This window comes from Oncorhynchus tshawytscha, unplaced genomic scaffold (genome assembly GCF_018296145.1).
Source record: "Oncorhynchus tshawytscha isolate Ot180627B unplaced genomic scaffold, Otsh_v2.0 Un_contig_12945_pilon_pilon, whole genome shotgun sequence".
Lineage (NCBI taxonomy): Eukaryota > Metazoa > Chordata > Actinopteri > Salmoniformes > Salmonidae > Oncorhynchus > Oncorhynchus tshawytscha.
The window spans coordinates 5424-32755 of record NW_024608939.1 but is presented as its reverse complement, the minus strand read 5'-3'; the positions used below and the strand labels follow the sequence as shown (position 1 = coordinate 32755).

Sequence of the window (27332 nt, the reverse complement as noted above, 5' to 3'; positions counted from 1 at the left end):
GGTATGTGACTGTAGGTGGAGGTATGGGACTGTAGGTGGAGGTAAAGAGGTATGGGACTGTAGGTGGAGGTAAAGAGGTATGGGACTGTAGGTGGATGTAAAGAGGTATGGGACTGTAGGTGGAGGTAAAGAGGTATGGGACTGTAGGTGGAGGTATAGAGGTATGTGACTGTAGGTGGAGGTATGGGACTGTAGGTGCATGTAGAGAGGTATGGGACTGTAGGTGGAGGTAAAGAGGTATGTGACTGTAGGTGGAGGTAGAGAGGTATGGGACTGTAGGTGGAGGTAAAGAGGTATGTGACTGTAGGTGGAGGTATGGGACTGTAGGTGGAGGTATAGAGGTATGTGGCTGTAGGTTGATGTAAAGAGGTATGTGACTGTAGGTGGAGGTAGAGAGGTATGGGACTGTAGGTGGAGGTATGGGACTGTAGGTGGAGGTAAAGCGGTATGGGACTGTAGGTGGATGTAAAGAGGTATGGGACTGTAGGTGGAGGTAAAGAGGTATGGGACTGTAGGTGGAGGTATAGAGGTATGTGACTGTAGGTGGAGGTATGGGACTGTAGGTGCATGTAGAGAGGTATGGGACTGTAGGTGGAGGTAAAGAGGTATGTGACTGTAGGTGGAGGTAGAGAGGTATGGGACTGTAGGTGGAGGTAAAGAGGTATGTGACTGTAGGTGGAGGTATGGGACTGTAGGTGGAGGTATAGAGGTATGTGGCTGTAGGTTGATGTAAAGAGGTATGTGACTGTAGGTGGAGGTATGGGACTGTAGGTGGAGGTATGGGACTGTAGGTGGAGGTAAAGAGGTATGTGACTGTAGGTGGAGGTATGGGACTGTAGGTGGAGGTATGGGACTGTAGGTGGAGGTATAGAGGTATGTGGCTGTAGGTTGATGTAAAGAGGTATGTGACTGTAGGTGGAGGTATGGGACTGTAGGTGGAGGTATAGAGGTATGTGACTGTAGGTGGAGGTATAGAGGTATGGGACTGTAGGTTGATGTAAAGAGGTATGTGACTGTAGGTTGATGTAAAGAGGTATGTGACTGTAGGTTGATGTAAAGAGGTATGTGACTGTAGGTGGAGGTATGGGACTGTAGGTGGAGGTAGAGAGGTATGGGACTGTAGGTGGAGGTATAGAGGTATGTGGCTGTAGGTTGATGTAAAGAGGTATGTGACTGTAGGTGGAGGTATGGGACTGTAGGTGGAGGTATAGAGGTATGTGACTGTAGGTGGAGGTATGGGACTGTAGGTGGAGGTATAGAGGTATGTGGCTGTAGGTTGATGTAAAGAGGTATGTGACTGTAGGTGGAGGTATAGAGGTATGTGACTGTAGGTGGAGGTATGGGACTGTAGGTGCATGTAGAGAGGTATGGGACTGTAGGTGGAGGTAAAGAGGTATGTGACTGTAGGTGGAGGTAGAGAGGTATGGGACTGTAGGTGGAGGTAAAGAGGTATGTGACTGTAGGTGGAGGTATGGGACTGTAGGTGGAGGTATAGAGGTATGTGGCTGTAGGTTGATGTAAAGAGGTATGTGACTGTAGGTGGAGGTATGGGACTGTAGGTGGAGGTATGGGACTGTAGGTGGAGGTAAAGAGGTATGTGACTGTAGGTGGAGGTATGTGACTGTAGGTGGAGGTATGGGACTGTAGGTGGAGGTATAGAGGTATGGGACTGTAGGTTGATGTAAAGAGGTAAGTGACTGTAGGTTGATGTAAAGAGGTATGTGACTGTAGGTTGATGTAAAGAGGTATGTGACTGTAGGTGTAGGTATGGGACTGTAGGTGGAGGTAGAGAGGTATGGGACTGTAGGTGGAGGTATAGAGGTATGTGGCTGTAGGTTGATGTAAAGAGGTATGTGACTGTAGGTGGAGGTATGGGACTGTAGGTGGAGGTATAGAGGTATGTGGCTGTAGGTTGATGTAAAGAGGTATGTGACTGTAGGTGGAGGTATGGGACTGTAGGTGGAGGTATGGGACTGTAGGTGGAGGTATAGAGGTATGTGGCTGTAGGTTGATGTAAAGAGGTATGTGACTGTAGGTGGAGGTATGGGACTGTAGGTGGAGGTAAAGAGGTATGTGACTGTAGGTTGATGTAAAGAGGTATGTGACTGTAGGTTGATGTATAGAGGTATGTGACTGTAGGTTGATGTATAGAGGTATGTGACTGTAGGTGGAGGTAAAGAGGTATGTGACTGTAGGTGGAGGTATAGAGGTATGTGACTGTAGGTGGAGGTATAGAGGTATGTGACTGTAGGTGCGGGTATAGAGGTATGCGACTGTAGGTGGAGGTATGGGACTGTAGGTGGAGGTATAGAGGTATGTGACTGTAGGTGGAGGTATGTGACTGTAGGTGGAGGTATAGAGGTATGTGACTGTAGGTGCGGGTATAGAGGTATGTGACTGTAGGTGCGGGTATAGAGGTATGTGACTGTAGGTGGAGGTATAGAGGTATGTGACTGTAGGTTGATGTATAGAGGTATGTGACTGTAGGTGGAGGTATGTGACTGTAGGTGGAGGTATAGAGGTATGTGACTGTAGGTGCGGGTATAGAGGTATGTGACTGTAGGTGCGGGTATAGAGGTATGTGACTGTAGGTGGAGGTATAGAGGTATGTGACTGTAGGTGCGGGTATAGAGGTATGTGACTGTAGGTGTATGTATAGAGGTATGTGACTGTAGGTGTATGTATAGAGGTATGTGACTGTAGGTGGAGGTATAGAGGTATGTGACTGTAGGTGGAGGTATAGAGGTATGTGACTGTAGGTGCGGGTATAGAGGTATGTGGCTGTAGGTGGAGGTATAGAGGTATGTGACTGTAGGTGTATGTATAGAGGTATGTGACTGTAGGTGGAGGTATAGAGGTATGTGACTGTAGGTGCGGGTAAGGATGACAGAGGCAGAGAATATTACCGTTTACTGGGAATTAATTTCCTCCTTCACACGGTAAATTGAGGAAAAGGGGCTGGACGGAACCAAAGCAAAGGAGCCCCCTCTCCTTACCTACCCTCTGCTACCTTACCTACCCTCTCCTACCCTCTCTTACCTTACCTACCCTCTCCTACCTTACCTACCCTCTCCCTACCTTACCTACCCTCTCCTACCTTACCTACCCTCTCCTACCCTCTCCTACCTTACCTACCCTCTCCTACCTTACCTACCCTCTCCTACCCTCTCCTACCTTACCTACCCTCTCCTACCTTACCTACCCTCTCCTACCTACCCACCACTTACCTAACCTTAACGCCACCTGGCGCGCTAACCAAAATACAGGGGATGGTCCTCCCAGGTCTTACCTAGTGTGCATAGAGAAAGAAAGAGAGAAAGAGAGAAAGAGAGAGCATACTTAAATTCACACAGGACACCGGATAACAGACTGACCCTAGCCCCTCGACACATAAACTACTGCAGCATAAATACAGGCGGCTGAGACAGGAGGGGTCAGGAGACACTGTGGCCCCATCCGATGTTACCCCGGACAGGGTCAAACAGGAAGGATATAACCCCACCCACTTTGCCAAAGCACAGCCCCCACACCACTAGAGGGATATCTTCAACCAACACCTTACCATCCTGAGACAAGGCCGAGTATAGCCCACAAAGATCTCTGCCACGGCAAAACCCAAGAGGGGGCGCCAACCCAGACAGGAAGATCACGTCAGTGACTCAACCCACACAAGTGACACACCCCTCCTAGGGACGGCATGAAAGAGCACCAGTAAGCCAGTGACTCAGCCCCTGTAATAGGGTTAGAGGCAGAGAATCCCAGTGGAAAGAGGGGAACCGGCCAGGCAGAGACAGCAAGGGCGATTTGTTGACCCAGTGCCTTTCCGTTCACCTTCACACTCCTGGGCCAGACTACACTCAATCATATGACCCACTGAAGAGATGACTCTTCAGTAAAAACTTAAAGGTTGAGACCGAGTTTGCGTCTCTGACATGGGTAGGCAGACCGTTCCATAAAAATCGAGTTCTATAGGAGAAAGCCCTGCCTCCAGCTGTTTGCTTAGAAATTCTAGGGACAATTAGGAGGCCTGCGTCTTGTGACCGTAGCGTACGTGTAGGTATGTACCGCAGGACCAAATCAGAGAGATAGGTAGGAGCAAGCCCATGTAATGCTTTGTAGGTTAGCAGTAAAACCTTGAAATCAGCCCTTGCCTTAACAGGAAGCCAGTATAGGGAGGCTTACAGGGAAGACATCCTCCTCCCTCATGTGGTACCCTTCCTGCAGGCTCATCCTGACATGACCCTCCAGCATGACAACGCCACCAGCCATACTGCTCGTTCTGTGTGTGATTTCCTGCAAGACAGGAATGTCAGTGTTCTGACATGGTCAGCGAAGAGCCCGGATCTGGGACCTTTGGATCGGAGGGTGAGGGCTAGGGCCATTCCCCCAGAAATGTCTTGGAACTTGCAGGTGCCTTGGTGGAAGAGTGGGGTAACATCTCACAGCAAGAATTGGCAAATCTGGTACAGTTGATGAGGAGGAGATGCACTGCAGTACTTAATGCAGCTGGTGGCCACACCAGATACTGACTGTTACTTTTGATTTTGACCTCCCCTTTGTTCAGGGACACATTATTCCATTTCTGTTAGTCACATGTCTGTGGAATTTGTTCAGTTTATGTCTCAGTTGTTAAATCTTGTTATGTTCATACAAATAGTTAATATGTTTAAGTTTGCTGAAAAAAAACCCTGCAGGGTGACAGTGACAGCACATTTATTTTTTTGCTGAGTTTATTACATACAGTACAGTGAACCACTAGACTCATGACGGTGTCCTGTATCTATTACATACAGTACAGTGAACCACTAGACTCATGACAGTGTCCAGTATCTATTACATACAGTACATTGAACCACTAGACTCATGACAGTGTCCAGTATCTATTACATACAGTACAGTGAACTACTAGACTCATGACAGTGTCCAGTATCTATTACATACAGTACATTGAACCACTAGACTCATGACAGTGTCCAGTATCTATTACATACAGTGCAGTGAACCACTAGACTCATGACAGTGTCCAGTATCTATTACATACAGTACAGTGAACTACTAGACTCATGACAGTGTCCAGTATCTATTACATACAGTACAGTGAACTACTAGACTCATGACAGTGTCCAGTATCTATTACATACAGTACAGTGAACTACTAGACTCATGACAGTGTCCAGTATCTATTACATACAGTACAGTGAACTACTAGACTCATGACAGTGTCCAATATCTATTACATACAGTACAGTGAACCACTAGGAGGATGGTAGACTCATGACAGTGTCCAGTATCTATTACATACAGTACAGTGAACCACAAGACTCATGACAGTGTCCAGTATCTATTACATACAGTACAGTGAACCACTAGACTCATGACAGTGTCCAGTATCTATTACATACAGTACAGTGAACCACAAGACTCATGACAGTGTCCAGTATCTATTACATACAGTACAGTGAACCACAAGACTCATGACAGTGTCCAGTATCTATTACATACAGTACAGTGAACCACTAGACTCATGACAGTGTCCAGTATCTATTACATACAGTACAGTGAACTACTAGACTCATGACAGTGTCCAGTATCTATTACATACAGTACAGTGAACTACTAGACTCATGACAGTGTCCAGTATCTATTACATACAGTACATTGAACCACTAGACTCATGACAGTGTCCAGTATCTATTACATACAGTACAGTGAACTACTAGACTCATGACAGTGTCCAGTATCTATTACATACAGTACATTGAACCACTAGGAGGATGGTAGACTCATGACAGTGTCCAGTATCTATTACATTCAGTACAGTGAACCACTAGACTCATGACAGTGTCCAGTATCTATTACATTCAGTACAGTGAACCACTAGGAGGATGGTAGACTCATGACAGTGTCCAGTATCTATTACATACAGTACAGTGAACCACTAGACTCATGACAGTGTCCAGTATCTATTACATACAGTACAGTGAACTACTAGACTCATGACAGTGTCCAGTATCTATTACATACAGTACAGTGAACTACTAGACTCATGACAGTGTCCAGTATCTATTACATACAGTACATTGAACCACTAGACTCATGACAGTGTCCAGTATCTATTACATACAGTACAGTGAACTACTAGACTCATGACAGTGTCCAGTATCTATTACATACAGTACATTGAACCACTAGACTCATGACAGTGTCCAGTATCTATTACATACAGTGCAGTGAACCACTAGACTCATGACAGTGTCCAGTATCTATTACATACAGTACAGTGAACTACTAGACTCATGACAGTGTCCAGTATCTATTACATACAGTACAGTGAACTACTAGACTCATGACAGTGTCCAGTATCTATTACATACAGTACAGTGAACTACTAGACTCATGACAGTGTCCAGTATCTATTACATACAGTACAGTGAACTACTAGACTCATGACAGTGACCAATATCTATTACATACAGTACAGTGAACCACTAGGAGGATGGTAGACTCATGACAGTGTCCAGTATCTATTACATACAGTACAGTGAACCACAAGACTCATGACAGTGTCCAGTATCTATTACATACAGTACAGTGAACCACTAGACTCATGACAGTGTCCAGTATCTATTACATACAGTACAGTGAACCACAAGACTCATGACAGTGTCCAGTATCTATTACATACAGTACAGTGAACCACAAGACTCATGACAGTGTCCAGTATCTATTACATACAGTACAGTGAACCACTAGACTCATGACAGTGTCCAGTATCTATTACATACAGTACAGTGAACTACTAGGAGGATGGTAGACTCATGACAGTGTCCAGTATCTATTACATACAGTACAGTGAACCACTAGGAGGATGGTAGACTCATGACAGTGTCCAGTATCTATTACATTCAGTACAGTGAACCACTAGACTCATGACAGTGTCCAGTATCTATTACATTCAGTACAGTGAACCACTAGGAGGATGGTAGACTCATGACAGTGTCCAGTATCTATTACATACAGTACAGTGAACCACTAGACTCATGACAGTGTCCAGTATCTATTACATACAGTACAGTGAACTACTAGACTCATGACAGTGTCCAGTATCTATTACATACAGTACAGTGAACTACTAGACTCATGACAGTGTCCAGTATCTATTACATACAGTACATTGAACCACTAGACTCATGACAGTGTCCAGTATCTATTACATACAGTACAGTGAACTACTAGACTCATGACAGTGTCCAGTATCTATTACATACAGTACATTGAACCACTAGACTCATGACAGTGTCCAGTATCTATTACATACAGTGCAGTGAACCACTAGACTCATGACAGTGTCCAGTATCTATTACATACAGTACAGTGAACTACTAGACTCATGACAGTGTCCAGTATCTATTACATACAGTACAGTGAACCACTAGACTCATGACAGTGTCCAGTATCTATTACATACAGTACAGTGAACTACTAGGAGGATGGTAGACTCATGACAGTGTCCAGTATCTATTACATACAGTACAGTGAACCACTAGGAGGATGGTAGACTCATGACAGTGTCCAGTATCTATTACATTCAGTACAGTGAACCACTAGACTCATGACAGTGTCCAGTATCTATTACATTCAGTACAGTGAACCACTAGGAGGATGGTAGACTCATGACAGTGTCCAGTATCTATTACATACAGTACAGTGAACCACTAGACTCATGACAGTGTCCAGTATCTATTACATACAGTACAGTGAACTACTAGACTCATGACAGTGTCCAGTATCTATTACATACAGTACAGTGAACTACTAGACTCATGACAGTGTCCAGTATCTATTACATACAGTACAGTGAACTACTAGACTCATGACAGTGTCCAATATCTATTACATACAGTACAGTGAACCACTAGGAGGATGGTAGACTCATGACAGTGTCCAGTATCTATTACATACAGTACAGTGAACCACAAGACTCATGACAGTGTCCAGTATCTATTACATACAGTACAGTGAACTACTAGGAGGATGGTAGACTCATGACAGTGTCCAGTATCTATTACATACAGTACAGTGAACCACTAGGAGGATGGTAGACTCATGACAGTGTCCAGTATCTATTACATACAGTACAGTGAACCACTAGGAGGATGGTAGACTCATGACAGTGTCCAGTATCTATTACATTCAGTACAGTGAACCACTAGACTCATGACAGTGTCCAGTATCTATTACATTCAGTACAGTGAACTACTAGACTCATGACAGTGTCCAGTATCTATTACATACAGTACATTGAACCACTAGACTCATGACAGTGTCCAGTATCTATTACATACAGTGCAGTGAACCACTAGACTCATGACAGTGTCCAGTATCTATTACATACAGTACAGTGAACTACTAGACTCATGACAGTGTCCAGTATCTATTACATACAGTACAGTGAACTACTAGACTCATGACAGTGTCCAGTATCTATTACATACAGTACAGTGAACTACTAGACTCATGACAGTGTCCAGTATCTATTACATACAGTACAGTGAACTACTAGACTCATGACAGTGACCAATATCTATTACATACAGTACAGTGAACCACTAGGAGGATGGTAGACTCATGACAGTGTCCAGTATCTATTACATACAGTACAGTGAACCACAAGACTCATGACAGTGTCCAGTATCTATTACATACAGTACAGTGAACCACTAGACTCATGACAGTGTCCAGTATCTATTACATACAGTACAGTGAACCACAAGACTCATGACAGTGTCCAGTATCTATTACATACAGTACAGTGAACCACAAGACTCATGACAGTGTCCAGTATCTATTACATACAGTACAGTGAACCACTAGACTCATGACAGTGTCCAGTATCTATTACATACAGTACAGTGAACTACTAGGAGGATGGTAGACTCATGACAGTGTCCAGTATCTATTACATACAGTACAGTGAACCACTAGGAGGATGGTAGACTCATGACAGTGTCCAGTATCTATTACATTCAGTACAGTGAACCACTAGACTCATGACAGTGTCCAGTATCTATTACATTCAGTACAGTGAACCACTAGGAGGATGGTAGACTCATGACAGTGTCCAGTATCTATTACATACAGTACAGTGAACCACTAGACTCATGACAGTGTCCAGTATCTATTACATACAGTACAGTGAACTACTAGACTCATGACAGTGTCCAGTATCTATTACATACAGTACAGTGAACTACTAGACTCATGACAGTGTCCAGTATCTATTACATACAGTACATTGAACCACTAGACTCATGACAGTGTCCAGTATCTATTACATACAGTACAGTGAACTACTAGACTCATGACAGTGTCCAGTATCTATTACATACAGTACATTGAACCACTAGACTCATGACAGTGTCCAGTATCTATTACATACAGTGCAGTGAACCACTAGACTCATGACAGTGTCCAGTATCTATTACATACAGTACAGTGAACTACTAGACTCATGACAGTGTCCAGTATCTATTACATACAGTACAGTGAACCACTAGACTCATGACAGTGTCCAGTATCTATTACATACAGTACAGTGAACTACTAGGAGGATGGTAGACTCATGACAGTGTCCAGTATCTATTACATACAGTACAGTGAACCACTAGGAGGATGGTAGACTCATGACAGTGTCCAGTATCTATTACATTCAGTACAGTGAACCACTAGACTCATGACAGTGTCCAGTATCTATTACATTCAGTACAGTGAACCACTAGGAGGATGGTAGACTCATGACAGTGTCCAGTATCTATTACATACAGTACAGTGAACCACTAGACTCATGACAGTGTCCAGTATCTATTACATACAGTACAGTGAACTACTAGACTCATGACAGTGTCCAGTATCTATTACATACAGTACAGTGAACTACTAGACTCATGACAGTGTCCAGTATCTATTACATACAGTACAGTGAACTACTAGACTCATGACAGTGTCCAATATCTATTACATACAGTACAGTGAACCACTAGGAGGATGGTAGACTCATGACAGTGTCCAGTATCTATTACATACAGTACAGTGAACCACAAGACTCATGACAGTGTCCAGTATCTATTACATACAGTACAGTGAACTACTAGGAGGATGGTAGACTCATGACAGTGTCCAGTATCTATTACATACAGTACAGTGAACCACTAGGAGGATGGTAGACTCATGACAGTGTCCAGTATCTATTACATACAGTACAGTGAACCACTAGGAGGATGGTAGACTCATGACAGTGTCCAGTATCTATTACATTCAGTACAGTGAACCACTAGACTCATGACAGTGTCCAGTATCTATTACATTCAGTACAGTGAACCACTAGGGAGGATGGTAGACTCATGACAGTGTCCAGTATCTATTACATACAGTACAGTGAACCACTAGACTCATGACAGTGTCCAGTATCTATTACATACAGTACAGTGAACTACTAGACTCATGACAGTGTCCAGTATCTATTACATACAGTACAGTGAACTACTAGACTCATGACAGTGTCCAGTATCTATTATATACAGTACAGTGAACTACTAGACTCATGACAGTGTCCAGTATCTATTACATACAGTACAGTGAACCACTAGACTCATGACAGTGTCCAGTATCTATTACATACAGTACAGTGAACTACTACAGTGTCCAACATACAGTACAGTGAACCACTAGACTCATGACAGTGTCCAGTATCTATTACATACAGACAGTGAACTACTAGACTCATGACAGTGTCCAGTATCTATTACATACAGTACAGTGAACCACTAGACTCATGACAGTGTCCAGTATCTATTACATACAGTACAGTACAGTGTCAGTGTGCAGCGGGTAGGAGGGAGTGAGGCGCAGGACACAGAATATAGTAAAGAACGTACTTTACTAAAAATAAGACACAAACTAATTCCATACAGGGAATACAAATCCATCTCTACACAAAGACAACACTGAACAAAGAACAAACCTTTGGGAACTAAATAAGGAATAAATTATAATGGAAACCAGTGAATCACAAAACAAATGGTCAAAGAAAAGTAGATCAGAAAGTCCACCGCCATGCTGTCACGGCAGATTTCCTCCTCTTCCTCTGAAGATGAAACAGGATACAGTGTTTTAACTGAACATAACACAAATACAAAATAACAAAGTGACAAACAGTCCCATGTCCAAACACTGACACAGGAAACAAACACCCACAAAATACCTATGGCTGCCTAACATGGATCCCAATCAGAGACAATGATAAACACCTGCCTCTAATTGAGAACCAATCTAGGCAACCATGACTTACATAAACACCTAGAAAGGGTAAGCCCCACAAACATACAACACCCCTAGACAAGCTAAAACACATCATCACCAGTAACCAAAATAACAAGGTCAGGTGTGACACAAGCCCGAACAAGGAAACTTCACAAGTCATGACAGAACTACTAGACTCATGACAGTGTCCAGTATCTATTACATATAGTACAGTACAGTGAAGCACTAGACTCATGACAGTGTCCAGTATCTATTACATACAGTGTCTAGTACCTATTACATACAGTACATTGAACCACTAGGAGGATGGCAGACTCATGACAGTGTCCAGTACCTATTACATACAGTACATTGAACCACTAGGAGGATGGTAGTATCATGACAGTGTCCAGCGGATCAAGTATTTTTTATTTTACCTTTATTTAACTAGGCAAGTCAGTGAAGAACAAATTATTATTTTCAATGACAGCCTAGGAACAGTGGGTTAACTGCCTGTTCAGGGGCAGAACGACAGATTTGTACCTTGTCAGCTTGGGGATTCGATCTTGCAACCTTTCGGTTCCTAGTCCAACGCTCTAACCACTAGGCTACCCTGCCGCCCCTATTATTCAGTCCTCTCAGTTATTGGTCTCTCTCCTGTCATCTCCCACATAACATCTCTCTCTCTCTCTCTCTCTCTCTGTCTCTGTCTCTGTCTCTCTCTGTCTCTCTGTCTCTCTCTCGTAACTAAGCTCCCCTGATCTGTCTAACTGCTCTCCATTTCCAGGGGGATGATACGGTGATGGGGGACAGCACCAGTGAGGTGTCTGTATCCTGTTCCTCCACAGATGACACGGCCAGCGGGGGTCCGACCAGCTCCAGCCCAGAGAGTTGTGTGGAGGGGGGCCTGGGGGAGAGGGGCTGCAGGGACCACGGCCGCAGCTGGAGCCCTGTAGAGGGCCACACACAAGGGCCCACGGCAAGAGAAGGTCCAGGAGGAGAGGCAGAGGAAGAGGTGAAGGACAGACTGACGGAGGTGCCACGGCGCCCAGCTAAACATCGTCCCAGCATCAGGTCTCTGTCCCCGTTCAGACGCCACAGCTGGGGAGCAGGGAAGAACACAGCAGGAAACGGAGACATGAACCAATGCAGGTACAGGAGACTGGAGCTGAACTGAGCAGGGCCGGGAGGGTCTGAGGAGGGTCTGTTGAGGCACAACTTTTACCAGCACAACAGTTGCAGTCATGTGGATACACTTTACTGTTCTTTACTGTACTTTACTGTAAATTACTGTACGTTACTGTACAATACTATACTTTACTTTACAATACTGTACATTACTGTACAATACTATACTTTACTGTACAATACTATACTTTACTGTACAATACTGTAAATTACTGTATTACTGTACAATACTATACTTTACTTTACAATACTGTTACTGTACAATACTATACTTTACTTTACAATACTGTAAATTACTGTACAATACTATACTTTACTGTACAATACTATACTTTACTGTACAATACTGTAAATTACTGTACGTTACTGTACAATACTGTAAATGACTGTATGTTACTGTACTATACTTTCCACACCCATCCATCAGTTTTGATCACTGATCATAACATGCCAGGCTGTCATCTTGATGTGTGTAGAAATCCATTTAATCTCTCGTTCCTCTCATCCTTTATCTTTTTTTCTCCTTCAGGGCCACACAAAGTCCCGGGAAGGAAAGCCAACGTTTCACAGGAGAAGGTACTAATGGAACTTATATTATGTTCATTAGATTGACCTTGTTTAACAATGGAAGCACTACAACGCCCCAAAATACTGAATCCTCATACTGAAAATTTAGTACATCACAACACCCCAAAGTACTGCATCCTCATACTGAACATTTAGTACATTACAACACCCCAAAGTACTGCATCCTCATACTGAACATTTAGTACATTACAACACCCCAAAGTACTGCGTCCTCATACTGAATATTTAGTACATCACAACGCCCCAAAGTACTGCGTCCCCATACTGAACACTGATGCTCAGTTCCACTCAGACCCTCTCCCTCTCCACTCAGACCCTCTCCCTCTCCACTCAGACCTCTCTCCACTCAGACCCTCTCCCTCTCCACTCAGACCCTTTCCCTCTCCACTCAGACCCTTTCCCCTCTCCCTCTCCACTCAGACCCTCTCCCTCTCCACTCAGACCCTCTCCCTCTCCACTGAGACCCTCTCCCTCTCCACTCAGACCCTCTCCACTCAGACCCTCTCCCTCTCAGACCCTTTCCCTCTCCACTCAGACCCTCTCCACTCAGACCCTCTCCCTCTCCACTCAGACCCTCTCCCTCTCCACTCAGACCCTCTCCCTCTCCACTCAGACCCTCTCCCTCTCCACTCAGACCCTCTCCCTCTCCACTCAGACCCTCTCCCCTCCACTCAGACCAAACCATTGACTTAAACACATCCCAGTAACTCCATTCCCCTCCACCACCTCTGAGTGGTTCTGCCGTGGTTCTAAGGTACTGTGTCTGAGTGGTTCTGCCGTGGTTCTAAGGTACTGTGTCTGTGTGATTGGTACTGTGGTTGTCTAAGGTACTGTGGTTGTCTAAGGTACTGTGGTTGTCTATGGTACTGTGGTTGTCTAAGGTACTGTCTGTGTGATTGGTACTGTGGTTGTTTAAGGTACTGTGGTTGTTTAAGGTACTGTGGTTGTTTAAGGTACTGTGGTTGTCTAAGGTACTGTGGTTGTCTAAGGTACTGTGGTTGTCTAAGGTACTGTGGTTGTCTAAGGTACTGTGGTTGTCTATGGTACTGTGGTTGTTTAAGGTACTGTGGTTGTTTCAGGTACTGTGGTTGTCTATGGTACTGTGTCTGTGTGATTGGTACTGTGGTTGTACTGTGTGTCTGAGTGGTTCTGCCGTGGTTTTTCCAATGTGCCATACCATTCTGTAGCACCCCGCAAGCTGTGCTGCAGTATGACACAACTTTTATAGGAAGAACTAGTGTACATGACTCAGGCTGGTTCCCAGAGTATCCCTGTACAATATCGTCACCAGACTCCATCATCATCAACCATCTCCCTGTACAATATCTTCACCAAACTCCATCATCATCAACCATCTCCCTGTACAATATCTTCACCAGACTCCATCATCATCAACCATCTCCCTGTACAATATCTTCACCAGACTCCATCATCATCAACCATCTCCCTGTACAATATCTTCACCAAACTCCATCATCATCAACCATCTCCCTGTACAATATCTTCACCAAACTCCATCATCATCAACCATCTCCCTGTCCACCTTCCTCTGATCAAGACATGAACTGATCAAGACATGACCTGTCCTCTCCATCTCCCTGTCCACCTTCCTCTGGTTGTGAAGGTGGCGTCTGATGGTGCTTTTTGAAACCTGGTGACCCCAAGGCCTGCAATTCTTTCACAGTGATTCTTGGGGATTTTGTTGCTTCTCTCACCATCCTCCTCCCTATCCTGGGGGGCAAAATGAATTTGCATCTTCTACCGGTGAGGTTTTCAACTGTTCCATATCTTTTGAATTTTCTAATAATTGCCCTGACAGTGCTCAGTGGTATATTCAATAGTTTGTGGATCTTCTTGTAGCCATGACCAGATTTATGAAGGTCTACGACCATCTGTCTCTTTTGAACTGCCAGTTCCTTTCTCCATGGTGTTGGATGACAAAGGGATATTGCATGCCTGTTACCTCATTTTATACCCTAGTGAAACAGGAAGTGATGTAATGGCTCAATATAGTTCTTTAACACTTAGATGCACTTAATTAAATAAGTGGAATTTAATTCCTGGTTTAATTGTGGTAGATGTTATTTACAATCACGTTTAAGGGTGCCATTAATTGTGAAACCTTGATTTTGGAGGACATTGATTTTTAATTAAATCGATAAATTATTTTGGTTGGTTCCGTTGAAACATGATTAAAGTCCAGTATTTCTCACATGTTGGTATTTTGAGTTTATCTCTATATTTATATTGTTAATATATTTTTTATATATTGCATTACCAGTCAGGGCTGCCAGTCATTTTGGAGCCCACTGTACATTGCCACTCAGTGTCTACAATACAGCACGTTATTAGGGTAATTTATAGTATGGTACACCACAATCTGTAATATGTCCTATGTACAGTCCAGCAGATTGACTTGTTCTTCTTCTCAGCTACAGCCTGGAGGGTCTGAGTGAAGTAAGTGATGATGGGAAGTCGGCCCTGGGCGCCATTACCCAGGAGGCCAGGCTGCGGGGAGTGGTCTGTCACCAGGGCAGCAACGAGGAGAGGGTCAGGTCTCTAGAATCTCTGACAGAAGAACACCAATCTGAGCTGGGGGTTCGCACCACGGAGCGCGGACAGGTAAGTCATTATGGATCTACTACACAGTCTTCACCTAACATTCAAATAGTTGTATTGTTGTGGGGCGGCAGGTAGCCTAGTGGTTAGTGGCAGGTAGCCTAGTGGTTAGAGGCAGGTAGCCTAGTGGTTAGAGGCAGGTAGCCTAGTGGTTAGAGGCAGGTAGCCTAGTGGTTAGTGGCAGGTAGCCTAGTGGTTAGAGGCAGGTAGCCTAGTGGTTAGAGGCAGGTAGCCTAGTGGTTAGTGGCAGGTAGCCTAGTGGTTAGAGGCAGGTAGCCTAGTGGTTAGAGGCAGGTAGCCTAGTGGTTAGAGGCAGGTAGCCTAGTGGTTAGAGGAAGGTAGACTAGTGGTTAGAGGCAGGTAGCCTAGTGGTTAGAGGCAGGTAGCCTAGTGGTTAGAGGCAGGTAGCCTAGTGGTTAGAGGAAGGTAGCCTAGTGGTTAGAGGCAGGTAGACTAGTGGTTAGAGGAAGGTAGACTAGTGGTTAGAGACAGGTAGCCTAGTGGTTAGAGGCAGGTAGCCTAGTGGTTAGAGGAAGGTAGACTAGTGGTTAGAGGCAGGTAGCCTAGTGGTTAGAGGAAGGTAGACTAGTGGTTAGAGGCAGGTAGCCTAATGGTTAGAGGAAGGTAGCCTAGTGGTTAGAGGAAGGTAGCCTAGTGGTTAGAGGCAGGTAGCCTAGTGGTTAGAGGCAGGTAGCCTAGTGGTTAGAGGCAGGTAGCCTAGTGGTTAGAGGAAGGTAGACTAGTGGTTAGAGGCAGGTAGCCTAGTGGTTAGAGGCAGGTAGCCTAGTGGTTAGAGGCAGGTAGCCTAGTGGTTAGAGGCAGGTAGCCTAGTGGTTAGAGGCAGGTAGCCTAGTGGTTAGAGGCAGGTAGCCTAGTGGTTAGAGGCAGGTAGCCTAGTGGTTAGAGGCAGGTAGACTAGTGGTTAGAGGAAGGTAGCCTAGTGGTTAGATGCAGGTAGCCTAGTGGTTAGAGGCAGGTAGCCTAGTGGTTAGAGGCAGGTAGCCTAGTGGTTAGAGATAGGTAGCCTAGTGGTTAGAGGCAGGTAGACTAGTGGTTAGAGGCAGGTAGCCTAGTGGTTAGAGGCGGGTAGACTAGTGGTTAGAGCCGGGTAGCCTAGTGGTTCGAGGCGGGTAGCCTAGTGGTTAGAGGCGGGTAGCCTAGTGGTTAGAGGCGGGTAGACTAGAGGTTAGAGGCGGGTAGACTAGTGGTTAGAGCGTTGGGCTAGTAACCGAAATGGTTGCAAGATCAAATCCCCGAAGTGACAAGTTAAAAATCTGTCGTTCTGCCCCTGTACAAGGCAGTTAACCCACTGTTCCTCGGCCGCCATTGACATTTGTTTGATTGTTCTTAGCTGTCTTGCCTAGTTAAATAAAGGTAAATAAAATGATGATGTGATTGGTTGATTGTTTTTGTTTTTCTACATCAGAAGTCCAGGAGGTATCGTCCATTGAGACACAGTTGTCCTCCCATGACACTCCCCCTGACCAAGTCAGTGTCCACGCTCAGAATCAACCAGAGAGACATGGATAGTCAGTACAGTATACCTCTTAGTCTAACCCTGACCTTGCCCCTGACCCTAACCAAGTCAGTGTCCTTCATCCCCATCTGATAGTTTGGTGTCTCCATTCAGTCTCAGTGCTCCATCCCTCTCTATCAGGTCTAGTTCCTGTGACATGTTGGGTTCTCTATCAGGTCTAGGTCCTGTGACATGTAGGGTTCTCTATCAGGTCTAGGTCCTGTGATAACTGGGTTACTATCAGGTCTAGATCCTGTGACATGTAGGGTTCTTTACTAGGTCTAGTTCCTGTGACATGTTTGGTTCTCTATCAGGTCTAGGTCCTGTGACATGTAGGGTTCTCTATCAGGTCTAGTTCCTGTGATAACGGGGTTACTATCCGGTCTAGTTCCTGTGACATGTAGGGTTCTCTATCAGGTCTAGGTCCTGTGACATGTAGGGTTCTCTATCAGGTCTAGGTCCTGTGATAACGGGGTTACTATCAGGTCTAGATCCTGTGACATGTAGGGTTCTCTACTAGGTCTAGTTCCTGTGACATGTTGGGTTCTCTATCAGGTCTAGTTCCTGTGACATGTTGGGTTCTCTACTAGGTCTAGTTCCTGTGACATGTTGGGTTCTCTATCAGGTCTAGTTCCTGTGACATGTTGGGTTCTCTACCAGGTCTAGTTCCTGTGACATGTTGGGTTCTCTATCAGGTCTAGTTCCTGTGACATGTTGGGTTCTCTATCAGGTCTAGTTCCTGTGACATGTTGGGTTCTCTAGCGGGTCTAGTTCCTGTGAAATGTAGGGTTCTCTATCAGGTCTAGGTCTTGTGACATGTAGGGTTCTCTATCAGGTCTAGGTCCTGTGATAACGGGGTTACTATCAGGTCTAGATCCTGTGACATGTAGGGTTCTCTACTAGGTCTAGTTCCTGTGACATGTTGGGTTCTCTATCAGGTCTAGTTCCTGTGACATGTTGGGTTCTCTACCAGGTCTAGTTCCTGTGACATGTTGGGTTCTCTATCAGGTCTAGTTCCTGTGACATGTTGGGTTCTCTATCAGGTCTAGTTCCTGTGACATGTTGGGTTCTCTATCAGGTCTAGTTCCTGTGAAATGTAGGGTTCTCTATCAGGTCTAGGTCCTGTGACATGTAGGGTTCTCTATCAGGTCTAGGTCCTGTGACATGTAGGGTTCTCTATCAGGTCTAGATCCTGTGACATGTAGGGTTCTCTATCAGGTCTAGGTCCTGTGATAACGAGTTCTCTATCAGGTCTAGATCCTGTGACATGTAGGGTTCTCTACCAGGTCTAGGTCCTGTGATAACGAGTTCTCTATCAGGTCTAGTTCCTGTGATATGTTGGGTTCTTTATCAGGTCTAGTTCTTGTGACATGTAGGGTTCTCTATCAGGTCTAGGTCCTGTGACATGTTGGGTTCTCTATCAGGTCTAGTTCCTCTGACATGTAGGGTTCTCTACCAGGTCTAGGTCCTGTGATAACGGGGTCTCTACCAGGTCTAGGTCCTGTGACATGTAGGGTTCTCTATCAGGTCTAGATCCTGTGACATGTAGGGTTCTCTACCGGGTCTAGGTCCTGTGACAAGTTGGGTTCTCTACCAGGTCTAGGTCCTGTGATATGTAGGGTTCTCTATCAGTTCTAGGTCCTGTGATAATGGGTTCTCTACCAGGTCTAGGTCCTGTGATATGTAGGGTTCTCTATCAGTTCTAGGTCCTGTGATAACGGGTTCTCTATCAGGTCTAGGTCCTGTGACATGTAGGGTTCTCTATCAGGTGTAGGTCCTGTGACATGTTGGGTCTCTATCAGGTCTATGTCCTGTGACATGTAGGGTTCTCTATCAGGTGTAGGTCCTGTGACATGTAGGGTTCTCTATCAGGTGTAGGTCCTGTGACATGTACGGTTCTCTATCAGGTGTAGGTCCTGTGACATGTAGGGTTCTCTATCAGGTCTAGGTCCTGTGACATGTTGGGTTCTCTATCAGATGTGCCTGTAGGTCATGTCAGTAGTAGGTCCATGTGTTTAACAGGTGCCCTGAGCCTTCATTCCTCCTGAAATGTCAGTGTTGTTGGGAGTGTGTGAGTTTGATGCATGTTCTGAGTTCGTCCTACCCTCCTCCGTACCCCCTCCTTCAGCCACCGGACGGACCAGACACAGGAGGAGACTCTCCTTCTCTTTCAACCTCTCTCCCATTCTCCCCAAATCTAAATCAATCCTTTCTCTGGCCTCGTCATCTAGTGATGATGAGGACTCTGTTTGTAAGTACCCTTCGATATATAGGGCGCTTATAGTAAGTACACTAGGATAGAGGGCTCTTCGAGTTAGTACACTGAGGTAGTTATCCCCAGTTGACTGCACCAGTACCCTCTTAGTATTGTAGCTACAGGATCAGTGTTAATCAACAGATGTAACCTAGAACTCTGGGATTGCTGTTGATGTAGTTGCTAACCAGCTGTGGGTCCTTCAGTGAGCTAGACAGCTGAAGTATAAAAGCCTGTTGTTGACCCATCCTCTTAGCAGGTCAGAGCTAGCATCCTAGGAATCAACCCGTGGATACTGTAGGTAATAATAAATAATATAGCATGGCTTTCCACTGGTAGAAACGATGTTGTTACTATAGCTGTTGATATACTCTCCTTCACCAGCTCTCCGTCTATATTTCGTTGTGAAAGCTCATTGACTGAGCTATACACAGTATTTAAGACCAACATTTTCTCTCCTCCAACCCGCTGCATTAAAATAGATAATCTGCTTTTATCCCTGATTAGGAGAAGACTTGGGGATGTGTGATTATAAGAAGACCTGGGGCTGTGTGATTATGAGAAGACTTGGGGATGTGTGATTATGAGAAGACTTGGGGCTGTGTGATTATGAGAAGACTTGGGGCTGTGTAATTATGAGAAGACTTGGGGCTGTGTGATTAGGAGAAGACTTGGGGCTGTGTGATTAGGAGAAGACTTGGGGCCGTGTGATTATGAGAATACTTGGGGCTGTGTGATTAGGAGAAGACTTGGGGCCGTGTGATTAGGAGAAAACTTGGGGCTGTGTGATTAGGAGAAGACTTGGGGCTGTGTGATTAGGAGAAGACTTGGGGCCGTGTGATTAGGAGAAGACTTGGGGTCGAGTGCTGATTCAGGAAAATTGTAGCCTTTCAGATCATAATGAATTAGATTACATGGACAGGTGGGGACCTGAACCTAGACCAACACTCTTACCCTGAGACCTGATCCTAGACCTGATCCTAGATCACCACTCCTACCCTGAAACCTGATCCTAGATCAGCACTCCTACCCTGAGACCTGATCCTAGACCAACACTCCTACCCTGAGACCTGATCCGAGACCTGATCCTAGATCACCACTCCTACCCTGAAACCTGATCCTAGATCAGCACCCCTACCCTGAGACCTGATCCTAGATCAGCACTCCTACCCTGAGACCTGATCCTAGATCAGCACTCCTACCCTGAGTTGCTTGATAGGTTGATCTAACTGACCCCTGGGGGTTATAGATGGTCCTTTCCATCTCCTCTTCCTCTTCAGGTACCAGGTCATTCTCCAGCACTTCTGGCTCTCTGGCTTACAGGTGAGGAAGGACTACTGCATTACTCATTACAGAGTTACAGCACATGTGGTGTGTAGTGTGTTGTGGGTGTGGCATGTCACATGCTTATATTACTATACTGGTGGTACCTGGAAATCCCCACAAGGACAGTAAAACAAGGACGTCCCCATGAGGACAAATTCTATTTTGGGCTAAGGGGATAGGTTTAGGGTTAGGTGTTAGGTTTAGGGTTAGGTTTAGGGTTAGGTGTTAGGTTTAGGGTTGGGGTTAGGGTTAGGGTTAGGGTTAGGTTTAGGGTTGGGGTTAGGAGTTAGGGTTAGGTGTTAGGGGTTAGGTTTAGGGTTGGGGTTAGGAGTTAGGGTTAGGGGTTAGGTTTAGGGTTAGGAATTAGGGTTAGGTGTTAGGGGTTAGGTTTAGGGTTATGTTTAGGGTTAGATGTTAGGGGTTAGGTTTAGGTGTTAGGGGTTAGGTTTAGGGTTGGGGTTAGGAGTTAGGTTTAGGGTTAGGTGTTAGGGGTTAGGTTTAGAGTTGGGGTCAGGTTTTAGGATTAGGGGCTAGGTTTAGGGTTGGGGTTAGGGGTTAGGATTAGAGTTGGGGTCAGGTTTAGGGGTTATGGGTCAGGTTTAGGGTTGGGTTTAGGGTTGTGGTTAGGATTAGGATTAGAGTTAGGGTCAGGTTTAGGATCAGGGTTATGGGTCAGGTTTTAGGATTAGGGGCTAGGTTTAGGGTTGGGGTTAGAAGTTAGGGAAAAAATAATATAAATCCATTTTAGCTCCCCACAAGGACAGTAATACCAGATGTCTGTGTATGTATGTGTATATACAGTTGAAGTCAGAAGTTTACATACACTTAGGTTGGAGTCATTAAAACTAGTTTTTCAACCACTCCACAAATGTCTTGTTAACAAACTATTAGGACATCTTAGGACATCTACTTTGTGCACGACAACCATTCTTTACAGACAGATTATTTCACTTATAATTCACTGTATAACATTTCCAGTGGGTCAGAAGTTTAAATATACTGAGTTGACTGTACCTTTAAACAGCATGGAAAAATCCAGAAAATTATGTCAAGCTTTAGAAGCTTCTGATAGGCTAATTGACATCATTTGAGTCAATTGGAGGTGTACCTGTGGATGTATTTCAAGGCATACCTTCAAACTAAGTGCCTTTGTAGACCTCCACAAGTCTGGTTCATCCTTGGGAGCAATTTCCAAACGCCTGAAGGTACCACATTCATCTGTACAAACAATAGTACACAAGTATTTTCACCATGGGACCACGCAGCCGTCATACCGCTCAGGAAGGAGACACGTTCTGTCTCCTAGAGATGAACATACTTTGGTGCGAAAAGTGCAAATCAATCCCAGAACAACAGCAAAGGACCTTGTGAAGATGCTGGAGGAAACCGGTACAAAAGTATCTATATCTACAGTAAAACGAGTCCTATATTGACATAACCTGAAAGGCCACTCAGCAAGGAAGAAGCCACTGCTCCAAATCCGCCATAAAAAAGCCAGACTACGCAACTGCACATGGAGAAATGTCCTCTGTTCTGATGAAACAAAAATAAACCTGTTTGGCCATAATGATCATCGTCATGTTTGGAGGAAAGAGGGGATGCTTGCAAGCTGAAGAACACCATCCCAACCGTGAAGCACGGGGTGGCAGCATCATGTTGCGGGGGTGCTTTACTGCAGGAGGGACTGGTGCACTTCACAAAATAATTTTCTATCCTCATGATGCCACCTATGTGGACACATTGAATCAACATCTCAAGACATCAGTCAGGAAGTTAAAGCTTGGTCGCAAATGGGTCTTCCAAATGAACAATGACCCCAAGCATACTTCCAAAGTTGTGGCAAAATGGCTTATTAAGGACCACAAAGTCAAGGTATTGGAGTGGCCATCACAAAGCCCTGACCTCAATCCTATAGAACATTTGTGGGCAGAACTGAAAAACCGTGTGCGAGCGATTAGGCCTACAAACCTGACTCAGTTACACCAGCTCTGTCAGGAGGAACGGGCCAAAATTCACCCAACTTATTGTGTGAAGCTTGTGGAAGGCTACCCGAAACGTTTCACCCAAGTTAAACAATTTAAAGGCAATGCTACCAAATACTAATTGAGTGTATGTAAACTTCTGACCCACTGGGAATGCGATGAAATAAATAAAAGCTGAAATAAATAATTCTCTCTACTACTATTCTGACATTTCACATTCTTAAAATAAATTGGTGATCCTAACTGACCTAAGACAGGGAATGTTTACTAGGATCAAATTCCAGGAATTGTGAAAAACTGAGTTTAAATGTATTTGGCTAAGGTGTATGTAAACTTCCGACTTCAACTGTATATACAGGTATATATATATATATATATATATATATATATATATATATATATAGTATATATATATATATATATATATATATATATATATATATATATATATTAGTGGGTGTGTCCTTCTCTGTGTGTGCATGTGCATTCATGCGGACGTGTGTGTGTATGCATGTGTGTGTGTTTGTGTGTATGAACCTCTCTGTCCCTGTGTGTCAGTATATCTGAGGAGGACATAGAGGGTCCCCTGAGGACTGACTTTGATGGGAAGAGTGGAACCAAGGTTAGCCGAACCTTCAGCTACCTCAAGAACAAGATATACAAGAAGACCAGGGTGAGTACTACTACACTACTGCATTAATACTAAACTACTACTACATTACTATTACACTAACAATACATTGCTACTGCATTACTACTAAACTACTACTACATTACTACACTAACAATACATGACTACTACATTACTACTACACTAACAATACATTACTACTACGTTACTACTACACTACTACTGCATTACTACTACACTACTGCATTATTGCTAAACTACTACAGCATTACTATTACACCAACAGTACATTACTACTACATCACTACTACACTAACAATACATTACTACTACATTACTGCTACATAACTACTAAACTACTACAACATTACTACTACACTACTGCATTATTACTAACCTACTACAACATTACTACTACACTAATAATACATTGCTACTGCATTACCACTAAACTACATTACTACTACACTAAAATACATTACACTACATTACTACTAAACTACTACTAAACCACATATTACTACTACTAAACTACCACTACTACTACATTACTACTACTACAACACTACTACTACATTACTACTACTATAACTACTACTAGTACATTACTACTACTACACCACTACTACCACATTACCACTAAACCACTAATGCATTACTACTACCCTACTACTAAACTACTGCTACATTTCTACTACATCACTACTAAACTACCACTACATTACTACTACAACTACAACACGATTACTACTAAACTACTACTAAACTACTGCTACATAACTACTAAACTGCTACTAGGTTACTACTACATTACTACTACTACTACTGCTACTACTACTACTACAACACTACTACTACATTACTACTAAACGACTGCTACATTAATACTACATAACTTTTTATTGCAGATTTCTTTTTTGGGTAGTTCAGCTTTAATATTTCATATAGAATGTAGCTTCCATCAATGTAATTGTCTGCATCACTTCCAATCCCCCATATATACATACATATACATACACTACAGGTCAAACGTTTTTACCTGCTCATTCAAGGGTTTTTTCTTTATTTTTTATTATTTTCGGCATTGTAGAATAATAGTGAAGACATTAAAACTAGGACATAACACATATGAAATCATGTTGTAACCAAACAAGTGTTAAACAAATCAAAAATGTATTTTATTTTTGAGATTCTTCAAAGTAGCCACCCTTTGCCTTGATGACAGCTTTGCACAATTTTGGCATTCTCTCAACCAGCTTCACCTGGAATGCTTTTCGTCTTGAAGGAGTTATCACATATGCTGAGCACTTGTTAGCTGCTTTTCCTTCACTCTGTGGTCCAATTTATTCCAAACCATCTCAATTTGGTTGAGTTTGGGTGATTGTGGAGGCCAGGTCATCTGATGCAGCACTCCATCACTCTCCTTCTTGGTCAAATAGCCCTTACACAGCCTAGAGGTGTTTTGGGTCATTGTCCTGATGAAAACAAATGATAGTCACACTAAGCGTAAACCAGATGGGATGGCGTATCACTGCAGAATGCTGTGGTAGCCATGCTGGTTAAGTGTGCCTTGAATTCTCAATAAATCAAAGACAGTGTCACCAGTAAAGCATCACCATACCATAACACCTCCTTGTACTCTGCTTTACGGTGGGAAATATACATGCGGAGATCATCCGTTCACCTACTCTGCGTCTCTCAAAGACACAGAGGTTGGAACCAAAATCTTCAATTTGGACTCCAGACCAAAGCACACATTTCAACCGGTCTAATGTCCATTGCTCGTGTTTCTTGGCCCAAGTGACACTTCTTCTTATTGGTGTTCTTTAGTAGTGGTTTCTTTGCAGCAATTCAACCATGAAGGCCTTATTCACACAGTCTCCTCTGAAGAGTTGATGTTGATGTGTCTCTTACTTGAATCAGTGAAGCATTTATTTGGGATGCAAATTCTGAGGCTAATGAACTTATCCTCTGCAGCAGAGGTAATTCTGGGTCTTCATTTCCTGTGGCAGTCCTCATGAGAGCCAGTTTCATCATATTGAATGATGGTTTTTGCGACTGCACTTGAAGAAACTTTCAAAGTTCTTGAAATGTTCCATAATGACTGACCTTCATGTCTTGACAGTCCATCAATACTTTGTTTCTCTTTGCTCATTTGAGCTGTTCTTGACATAATATGGACTTGGTCTTTTACCAAATATGGCTATCTTCTGTATAGCACCCCTACCTTGTCACAACACAACTAATTGGCTCAAATGCATTAAGAAAGAAAGAAATTTCACAAATTCACTTAAGAAGAAGGCACACCTGTTAATTGAAATGCATTCCAGGTGAATACTTCATGAAACCGGTTGAGAGAATACCAAGAGTGTGCAAAGTTGTTGTCAAGGTAAAGGGTGGCTATTTGAAGAATCTCAAATATAAATTACATTTTGAATTGTTTAACACTTGTTATTGTTATGATTCCATTTGTTATTTAGTTTTGATGTCTTCACTGTTATTCTAATTCTATTGGTTGCAAGAATTGTGTTAATAATTTAAATAAAAAAATTCAGTTTTGAATCCGCATCGTTTTGCATATCAGTTCATAAACCATGTGCCATGGAATCGTTACAAAAATCTGTTCCCAACTATTTTTCAGGTTAAATGGCAGAGCTGTCAGTGTTTCGGTCCTTAAATGAAACTGTTATACTTTTTATTCATCACAATTTTCTTTTAAAAAATGGTCTTTAGTTGGTCTTTAATACAGGGCCGACAGACAAGTTCCTCACTTTTTCCCCCTTCCACTTTCCTCTTCCATTTTTGCGGTAATGCTGCAATTAGTTGGTTGTATTTTGGGGATCAGACATTTCCATATGATTCTGTTAGCTGCATGTCCTATTTCTGATATCATTTAGTTGGTTGTATTTTGACTGGGATCAGACATATGATTCTTTGGGGATTAGCTGCATGTCCTATTTTGAAGATTCTAACTTTTAAAAAAAACTTTCTTTAGAAAAATAATGTTTTTTTTGATCAATTAGTATATTTGAGTGTAATATTTGCTGTAAAATTTGTTCTGCCTTTTCTGGTTAAATTGAAATTGTTTCCACCTTTTCAAGGCTTGTTTTAAAAATAACGTTATTTGGGAGATGATTTCCTTTACAACATCTCACTTTCAGTTATTTGTAATCTGAATAAAGGAAAAGGGTCATTCTTTAACATGGGGACATTCTTACTAATCTGGTAAACAAGGTAAACTGGGATATGACTAAAGAGTTAATCAGGGTAAACTTGGGATATGACTAAAGAGTTAATCAGGGTAAACTGGGATATGACTAAAGAGTTAAGCAGGTGAACTGGGATATGACTAAAGAGTTAATCAGGGTGAACTGGGATATGACTAAAGAGTTAAGCAGGGTGAACTGGGATACTAAAGAGTTAATCAGGGTAAACTGGGATATGACTAAAGAGTTAAGCAGGGTAAACTGGGATATGACTAAAGAGTTTAATCAAGGTAAACTGGGATATGACTTTCAAATCAAATCAAATGTATTTGTCACATACACATGGTGAGCAAATGTTAATGCGAGTGTAGCGAAATGCTTGTGCTTCTAGTTCCGACAATGCAGTAATAACCAACGAGTAATCTAACTAACAATTCCAAAACTACTACCTTATACACACAAGTGTAAAGAGATAAAGAATATGTACAGTACATAAAGATATATGAATGAGTGATGGTACTGAGCGGCATAGGCAAGATGCAGTAGATGGTTTCGAGTACAGTATATACATATGAGATGAGTATGTAAACAAAGTGGCATAGTTTGAAGTGGCTAGTGATACATGTATTACATAAAGATGCAGTAGATGATATAGAGTACAGTATACACATATACATATGAGATGAATAATGTAGGTATGTAAACATTATATTAGGTAGTATTG

General features: G+C 43.2%; 1 protein-coding gene across 1 annotated transcript in view; it reads left to right on the top strand.

Annotated features, from left to right (window-relative positions):
* LOC121844010 (cell surface glycoprotein 1-like) overlaps positions 1-23444 on the top strand; it is a gene marked incomplete at its 3' end in the record, with an annotated part of 31970 nt that extends 8526 nt beyond the window's left edge. The window contains exons 4-7 of the mRNA XM_042313879.1: positions 12086-12450; positions 15507-15696; positions 20713-20786; positions 23330-23444. Of these exons, the coding sequence (XP_042169813.1) occupies positions 12086-12450; positions 15507-15696; positions 20713-20786; positions 23330-23444 (744 nt within the window). The remainder of the gene's footprint in view (positions 1-12085; positions 12451-15506; positions 15697-20712; positions 20787-23329) is intronic.
* Between the last annotated feature and the right edge of the window lie 3888 nt (positions 23445-27332).